The following is a 9541-nucleotide window of genomic DNA, read 5'->3' as shown; positions in this document are numbered from 1 at the left end:
CCCTTTGGTATAAAGAGTTTTGTACCCAATCCTGCATTTTGTGTTTTCCCTATGATTGTATGGAATTATAGCCTAGTTAGAAGGATTAACTGAGTAAAGCGAAAACAAAAACCCATTCATCCTCTCCTAGCTAGATTCTAATTCTACCAACTGAAAATCATATAGAATTGAGAAATAATTTTAGAGGTGGGGCATAAATAGTTTAAAAATGATGAATCACAAAAGCATGTCCAAGCAATGCCTGATGGATGAGATGTTTATGTACCCAACCACACCATCTTGCATAGAAACAGATCAAACCAGGACATTTGGATTGGTGAATTGGAATATAAAGTGTCTAACCAACTTCTTTAATCATAAAATGGCACAGCCTGTTTGAGCAAGTAATGGAATGTGGTTAAGCAAGGGAGAAAGTGATCAGACATTTTCATCACAAATAATGGCCCAAACTATACCCACAAAGTGCCAGTAACATAATCCAGCAGCACTGCAATCACCAAAAGATATTAATGTGTTGTCTGGGATATGTATTTCATTTGGACTGTGTGTTTATTTTACTGGCCTTTATCAGCATCCTCACAAGGACATTAAACAGGTGAACGTTTTATTCGCTGGAGTTAAGTTGGAGGAAGAACTTTACTTACCGATTTAAAAGTTGTAGCCCAAACTGCATTAGTCCATATTCAAAATATACTGCTTTTCTATTAAGAAAATGTTATTTCTTTATAACAAAAGTGCCCATATGTCTAAATTCTGTGCAACAGCAAGATAGCAATTGGACATTGGCTTCTTAAAAGGGAGACTGTGAAGAAAGGACCAACCACTACTATTAAAATGATGCTGTGTCAGCTACTGTACAAAACATAGCAATGACAAGTCGCAGCCCTTAATACTCTATATTAAGTTAATAAGACAAAGATGGAGGGAAGTTAACTGGCGGGCTAGGTTGATGGTGGAGAATCAGATTGCGCAAAGGTATCTCAAAGAGATTGTGAAAGATGAATCAAGGATTTCAGAGTTATACTGTCACCTGATTATTGGAGTCTTGATTGATTTAATTGATCAAATTTACATATAAATTAAAAAATAGCATAAGTGTCTGTTTATAGGTGACTCCTGCACATAATGCAGCAGGAATGGATCTCTGTGAAAGAGGAGGAGGAAATGCCTCTTATACAATGGCATCTCTCGGCTTAAAGAAAAAAAATATTTAAAAAATGTTACCTGATTAATTGGTAGCTTTCTACTCAATTAGGATTTAACTGACTAACCAATGTAGCCCTGCTTAGAAAGGGAAAGTAATGATGAATGGAATAAAAAAGAAAGCTCCAAGCATTAAAACAACTTAGGATTTATGAAACAAATACATTTTTATTGATAAAGCAAATCAAATATGTTCACTAAAACCCAATAATCAGTCAAAGGCTTTAGTTAACAGGCTTTGGTTGGCACACATGCCTCTTAAAATTCATGGATGATGGAAGAACAGTAAAGAATAGAACCATGGGATTCAATGGGACTTGCGTTAATCATGACTACATCTCATTGATTTTAGTAAATCTACTCTAAGCATGATGGATTCAACCTAGAAAAAAGGCTCACTTAAGGATGGCAGGTTCTCAAGATACCATTATCAAAAGGAACTACTAGGCTAGAATTAACTCTAGGATTCCATAACTACAGTTTAAAATCACTGAAAGTAAAACATTTCAGTTTTGCTCAGTTGATACAAGGGGGCTAAAGCAGGGATAGGCAGACTTCAAGCTTGTGAAATCTACTTGTTTGAGGGAGGGGGTTGCTAGAAATCAGATTTGCCATCTGGAACCTGATGCAAAAGGCATACATAGATTCAAAATTCTTAGATCAGGAATTTGTGTTGAGTACCAGAACTAAACGGAACTAACAGTTCTTCCATATAAAAATCCACTCCTGGACACCTCAAGCAGACTTCATTTCAGCAGTATAATTTAGGGTGAGAGTCATTTTGTTGCTCTTAAACAATTCCAGATCTAACTTTTGCCCACCCTTCAGCTAGAGCAGTCTTCAGTGGCCAAATGCCCTCCAGATGTTTGGGACTAAACTTCCCAGCATTCCTGACATTAGTCATGTAGGCTGGTGCTGATGGGAGTTGAAGTCAACATCAGGAGGGCACCAGATTAGGAAAGCCTGGGCTATAGGAATGCTAATTTGAGGATTTCACTATGTTAACTGCTTCGCTTCAAAGAGGATCAAGATCATATATGATGTATTTCTTCTGTCCACTTCACTTACAGACAAGACATAGAAAAGGTAAAGATAATGATCAGCTGGTTTTTCTTTTAGTTAAGCTGACTAATAAGCATATTTTACATGGCTAGGATTTTTTAAAGGCAATTTAATACCTAAGAGCCCCTCCTGAAATAAATATTTGTTACACTTCCCAAGAGACTGGTGTGGTGAAGGTAGATTACTTAAAACCAAGCAAGGCTGGGATTTCAGTCAGGCAAGCCTGCACAGTGAAGTATGTTCCAGTTGTAGAAGTGTCTATCCTAGAGTGCTCATCCATTGCTCGGAGACTATATATCAGCCAAGTGGCAGGCTAAGAGAGCATCAGTCATGGCCAATGATAAATTTCTTCAGTGTGAATACACTAAAAATAATGAAAACCCATTTGTATTTGACTGGTAACCTAACAGTGACTGACAAAGGATCACTTCCTAGATCACCAACTGCTCATATTCAAGGGAAAGAAATTGATCAGGATTCTTGAGTTTGGAGGGTGAGGGAAGAAAGACTAGGGCAAAGGAGAGTATAAAAAGCAATAGGGGAATGAAGATCAAATGAGGTGTAAGTCAAAGAGCTCTCCTGAAATGTAATCTTGACAAAATATCTCTTTCTCCCTTTACATACGTGAGCCATTCAAGATGCAATTTGTAGCAACTGACTGACATAATAAAGTATATGTGTCAAGGAATAGGAGCTATCAGCTGTATATGGTGTCTTTTATTTATTTATTTATTTATTACATTTTATACCACCCAATAGCCAAAGCTCTCTGGGCAGTTCACAAAAATTAAAACCATGAAGAAGTATGATATAGCTTCTTATGAAGTATGATATATTTTTCTATAGACAATGTGTATTTCCTTTTCTGCCCTTCCCTTGAACAATCAAGATCTGTCTTGTCCTAAAAAGGATTTGGGGAAAATGATGGTAATTTTGAGGAACCAGAAGAAGACTCCTTGCAGAATTTAAGATATGTAAGATACGAAGAATGTGAGAAGAGCTGTAATGGATCAGATCAAAGACCCAAGTTTCTCATAGTGGCTGACCAGAGCAATAGCCCCCTCCCTCATTTTTGCTTCCCAAAAACTGGTACTCAAAGATTGCATATACAGCTATCATGACTAGTAGCCATTGATAGACCTTTCCAACATGAATTTGTTGAATCCCTTTTAAAGCCACTTTAGCTAGTGGTCACTACCACATCCTCTGGCACCAAATTCCTTAAACAGTGTATAATATTGTTATACAGTGTATAATAGAGGTACACACACTCTTGCAGTGTGGCATTCAGGTAACTTGAGAGCGAAGCTAATAATATTCTGCCTCTCAGAAAATATATTAATATATTTTCTCCCTTCTCTGATTGCTGAAGTATCATGTCTAGCCACTGTTCCATACAGATCAGGGAAAACATGGTTAATATTTGTATGTTGGAATAATTGAAATCCATATTTTGGATTGCCTTTCACTGAGGTCAAGCAGCTAAATTTATGCAAAGAAACATGTAAAGGTCACTAGGTGACCAATAATTCAAACTTTGTGTCTATGATTTATCATCCTCAAGGATGTTTTTAGAAAGTAATTGTGGGAAAGAAGGAGTTTAAGTAGATAGGTTTTTTCTCACCTTGTAGTATCTGCTAGTTCTCTTTTCTGTACAACTATTTAAAGTATAGCAGCTTTGTCTCCATAGATAGCTTGAGTTGCTTCACTCACAATGGCTGTTCAGTGCAACAAAAGTCTGCCCTTGTTGAATTTCCAAACAAGAATTAAAGGGAGAATGTCAATACAGAAAGGTGGGGAGAAAAGGTTTTATTATAGGTATACAGGAAAGTAGTTTATTAGGCCAATGCATTTCAACAATGGTCGTCTTCAGGGATAATGTGAGACAAAATTGTAGACGCAAGAAAAGCCAGGCGTACTTACTTGAAAATTGAGCTTGCAAAAAACAATTGGCGTCAGTCTGTCAACAATTTTGTCTCACACACTGTGTCTAAGGAAGACCTTCACCAAAACATATTAGGCCTAATATGCCACGTCCTGTGTACCTGAGTGTGCCTCAGTTCTCCCCCTCCTTTTAAAACTCATCATGCTGATGAAGACACAGGAGCACTGAAAGGAACAAAAAGTGTTAACTTTACTATTTGTAGATTGGGGAATTTGTGGCCTTCCAGATGATGTTGGAATCCAACTTCCATCAATCCCAGCCAGCAATGGCAAGAGATTATAGGAATTGTAATCCAATGGCATCTGGAGGGCCACCTGCTCCCCACCCCTGCTATAGATGAACTGTAGGAACATGCAAAGCTGCCTTCTAGGAGTCAGACCACTGGTCTATGGTGCTTGCTATCAGCACTTCACAAAATGAAACAGCACAGATGATGCAGCCTCTTTACTGAAACTAAGCAGGGCTAAGCAGCACTGGCGCTTTTTTATTGTTATTAGAAGAGACATTGACAACATCGGCCACCCACTCAGAATTCCCTGTTCCCTCTAAGTTTAGCTGCAATCCTCACACTAGCTTCCTGGCAGAGTAGGGGTAACTTTTTTCAGCAACATATATAGCTGTGAGCTATCCCTGTTGTAATGCAAAGCATTTTGGGGTGGCCTGGTCTTGGATGGGCATTTAAGACCCACTTTGCCTTACAAAAGACCTGCTTCTGAAGGAGATGAAAACTGCTGGCACTGGTTTGTTGAAGTGAGCCAATGCCGCTGCCTGCATTTTATGGTTTCCCTTTGGGGCGTGGCTGCGGGGACTGTCATGATGAGCGCCTGCATTTCCAAACCTACTATTACACCACTGAATGTAATAAAAAACGCGCCTGGTATTTTTTCTTCATATTTTCTCAATTCAATATACTTATAGCACCTAATTATAAACGAATAAACCTCTGCCCAGGGGCTATTTTTTGTTAAAGGTGCGTTAGGAAGCTCTGGTTTCCCAAATGCCCTAGTGGGAGGTTCCATAAGAGCCTGTTCGTGCTACTCTCCTTACGAGGAGGAGCCATTTTTTAAACCTAATGTAAAAAGCATGTGGCATTTCTTTATCCTCCGCCCTCTCTCGGGTACTGAGGAGAAACTGAGACAGCCGCAACTTCCCCGGCGCAGCCACACATTTAGCCAACCTGTGGTGCCACACACACCTCTTGGTGCTTTCCCGCCCTCCCGGGAGGAGACAACCTCGTCCCATCTCCGCCTCCTCCATCACGTGAGGAAAACAAATGCTCCCGCGGCTGCCCTGCCCCATTTGTACGGCGCGGCCAAGCGAGCGGCTTCTTGTCCTCCTCCTCCTCCTCTCCCGCGCTGTCGTCCAGCACCATGAAGATGCACTTCAGTATCCCTCTTTCCGAAGAGTTGCTAGAGAAGTTTGGCGGCCGCTACGTGGTGAAGTAGCTCGTCTGGACGAGGGAGGTGGCGGGTGGACTCGCCGCAATCGCGTTTGGGGCGACTGCCTGAGAGCTGGGCGGGGCCGGTGGGTGTAATAGGGCAGCCTTCCCTAGCCGGGTCCCCCACCATAGATCTGTTGGACTGCAGCTCCCATCATCCCCAGTTGCGGTCCAGCTCATCTGGAGGGCGCCCGGCTGGGAAAGGCTGGCGCGGGGCTCGTAAGGCGAGAGGGAAGAAGAGCCCCGTTCAGCGGGCGTGTCTGCCCGGTGCTGCACCAGACGGCGATGTGAAGGCGCCACCATCGCGCCGGAGTAGGAGGGCATCGCGCCTTCGGCCCCCGGCCCACCCCCCGGCCCCGCCAGAACGCGCTGGAGCTGCATAAGGGCGGCCGAATGTATCCCCCTGAACCGAATTGCATCATCCTCTCCCGGGCTGCTTGTGTGTGACAAGCGTGAGGAGGGTTGAGGGGAGATGGAGGCGGAGGGCGCAGCGCGTGGTATGGCGTTATACAGAGGGGCTCTGTCGGTAGGCGGACCACGGCCTGGACTTGACTGCCAGTTGCAGGCAAGCCGCAAGCCCTTGACGGGGTAGGGTGGGGAACCTTTAATGGGTGAGTTTATGTGTGGTGGCGGGTTGGGTGGGGGAAAGTGTGTATGAAAGGCGGCATGGTGACGAAACTATGTGGCATGTGGAGTGGGGGTAGGGGGCACCCTTGTTGTGTGCAAGAAGGGGTGGGGTGGGATGACTGCCAGAAGCACAGCAGGGGCTGTAGGAAGAAGACATGGGCTTTTGTTGAAGTTAAGGCTTGGAGGGAATGATACAGATTTGTATTTCAGGAGAAGGAAAAAGTACCCTGTTCTGATACCTGAAATAATGCATACCTCTTCTGAAACTGTCATGATCTGGTGTAAGGGCCAGCCCTTTAAAAATAACTGATATCTGGCAAGCCTAGGCTAGCAAAGGGCGTTTTACATTGGGAAGGTAGGAGGATACCTCTCTGTGGGATGGGGATTGAGAGTTGACAGGCAGTCTGTCTATAAGGAGCATGAGAGACTGTATAGGGGGTGTGGGTGGGGGTGTATAGCATATTGTGTGTGCTGTTGTCCTGGGGGATGCTGCCATCCAGAGAATTTGAAAAATCGGTTTGAAAAGAACAGTGGGGCTTTAGAAAGGGGAAGTGAGTGTAGGTAATGGGAAGACACAAAATCCCTAACTCTCCTAAGAGGATTTATTTGGAGACTGTGTATTTTCAGCTGTACTCAGTGTATCTGGAAGGCTTCCTCTTCTGTAAGGTTCGCTACAGTCAGTTGCACCGCTGGAATGAACAGGTAAGACATTCCAGTTCATTACTGTTCTTCTCCATCCAATATCGCAGCTTCTTTTTCATGTTCTGCCAGAAAATCTTTCAGAGGATATATTTCATGTGGAAATGGAGCATTCTAATAACATTAATTGTGTGTGTGTGTGAGTGTAGTCACCAAAATATTTCAACCATAAATGTTGAAGCACCTTTTCAACTTGGCTGGCTGGCTGTGTAAATGTTAACTCATTTTGAAGCATCTGATACCCTTCTAAATTTTCTACACGGATGAGATTATCTGTATGCTAGCAGTTTACTGTTACATGAAACTTGATGTATGGTGTGCTTCAAAAGAGGTTAATTACATTTCTGCTCTCCCATCATGCCCTTGGAGAATATTCCTGTAGAATATTTTCAGAACTGGAAAGCGATAATCCGTTTGCTCTTTTCAATTACAAAAGTCAAGGGCAGTAAGTATTAGGATGTGTATACCCATTAATTCTTTATAGGCAAATTGTGCCTGTACGCATTTAATTCTAATTGTTCCAATGAAATTATGAAGCCATGAATAGAAGTATTTTTGGAGCGAGTCTTACCACAGAGGGGAAAGTATTTGCCCCACCCTAAAATGGTTGAAAATTGAACAATTGTGGGAGGGCAAATAGAAACAGGACTCATTATATTTTTCAGTCTAGTAATTGTGCAATTGCACACTCACATTACATAAAACATCAGTGGAGGTGCTTGCTGCAGAAGAGGAACGTTTATATTTTTTATTTATTAAATTTGTATCCTCCCTTTCCCTCCAAATTGGTGCTCAAGGCAGCTATAATAGAAAAAAAAGATAACATTTTAATTAAAACATAAAACAAATAACTTAAAACAACAAAAAGAAATAAACAGCACCCAACCAGTTAAAACCAGTATGCAACCTTCTCAGTGGTGGCTCCCAGACTGTGGCATGAGCTCCTCACTAAGGCCCACCTGGTGCCAACACTGTCATCTTTTTGGTGCCAGGTTAAGACTGCTTTCTACTTCCAGGCATTTAATGGTACTTAGTGGCATATGATGTGACATTTATGCCAATCATGTCAACAGGTCTAGTATTTTATTGAATATGTTTTTATCTGTATAAATTGTTAAAAAAAATGTATATGTATATTTTTATGAAGCATTTTATGTTGTATTTTATTATTTTATGAATTGCTGTAAACCACCAGAGAGCTTTGGCTATTGGGCAGCATAGAAATGAAATTAATAACAGCAATAGTATTAATAATAATAACAGCAACAACGATGTTAATAACAACAACTCAGGGCTCTTACAAGGCAAATGCAAAGTTTCCATACTCATTGAATATTGATTCCCTCTCCCTCTGGGAACTGTAATTCTGTGAGGGAAACATAGGATATATTTTTTTTATTGAATTGGCAGCAGCCTCTACAAACTATCATTCCCAAAACTCTTTGGTCAAGGAGCCATGACTGTTAAACTATTACAAAACCAAGATAGGTTTCTAATTAAATATACCCTCAGTTTGATGATTGTGTAATTCTCTAACGAAGTAAAATTTTGGAAGGCCAGCAGTTGTTGGAGTTTGACAGGGTGAGACATATTCAAGAAAAGGACCTTACTTTAGTTTCTTATGAGAAGGTGTTGATATGCACCTGACATTGCCCATCATGCCTTCATTTTTAATAAGTTCTTTTCAGTTGTCTTTATGAGGATATGAAAATAACATATCCATAATCTTTTGGTGTTGATAAGAAAAAACATATTGGGCAGCATCCTAGTTTATTTGATTAATGTTTAGGGGTATGGTGAGTTTGAAAAGGATGTGGAAGTGTACAAAGCTCTATGTGTCCAGCCTTCGGATTAAGTTATGTATAGTTCAGTCCTATGCATGTTTACCCAGAAGTAAGTCCCATTGAGCTCAATGGGATTTACTCCCTAGTAAGCATACCTCAGATTTCACTGTTAATTGATATGACAGCTTAGGCCAGACCATGGCAGATCTCTTGGGCTTATTGCCAGGGCATCTGGTATATGTTTATGACAGATCAAAGAAAAATACAAAGAAATAGGAAATGTATAGTTGAAGGAAGGCTAGCTTCTTTCTCTTATTTCTCTACTATTTTTTATTTAGCTCCCATTAAAGGCTTAAAGTTTCTTCTTTTTCTTGCAACTAGTAGTAGTGAACTTCCAAAATGCTATGAAAGAAGAATTAAGTAACATTGAAAAGAACAGATTTCTCTTCCATTTCAGACGTCCTTAGCACAGAACCCAGGGATATTTATTTATTTATTTATTTATATTTATTACATTTTTATACCGCCCAATAGCCGAAGCTCTCTGGGCGATTCACAAAAATTAAAACCATATTTAATAAACTTTGACAAATATTTCCCCCAGGCATGAAAAAAACCACTCAATAGCTTTTTTAAAAAGCACCTGTCTATAGGAAAATTCAAATTGTGTTAGCTCCCAACACCAGATTCAGTTTACTTGCTAGAATGATGCTATCACTAATTCAGATTCCATGACATAGATGCACCTTTAAAAAAAATAGACCTAGGCCTTAGCTTAGGGTG

The 9541-nt window shown here is 40.8% G+C and overlaps 1 protein-coding gene across 1 annotated transcript in view; it reads left to right on the top strand.

Annotated features, from left to right (window-relative positions):
- Positions 1 to 5433: 5433 nt before the first annotated feature.
- Positions 5434 to 9541, top strand: part of SNX31 (sorting nexin 31) — a 32345-nt gene continuing 28237 nt past the window's right edge. The window contains exons 1-2 of the mRNA XM_063129900.1: positions 5434 to 5646; positions 6903 to 6977. Coding sequence (XP_062985970.1) covers positions 5581 to 5646; positions 6903 to 6977 — 141 coding nt within the window. The 5' untranslated portion in view covers positions 5434 to 5580. The remainder of the gene's footprint in view (positions 5647 to 6902; positions 6978 to 9541) is intronic.

The sequence above is a fragment of the Elgaria multicarinata genome, chromosome 7, assembly GCF_023053635.1.
Source record: "Elgaria multicarinata webbii isolate HBS135686 ecotype San Diego chromosome 7, rElgMul1.1.pri, whole genome shotgun sequence".
Taxonomy (NCBI): domain Eukaryota; kingdom Metazoa; phylum Chordata; class Lepidosauria; order Squamata; family Anguidae; genus Elgaria; species Elgaria multicarinata.
Note: the sequence above shows the minus strand (reverse complement) of the source record. Positions and strands in the feature narration are given on the sequence as shown.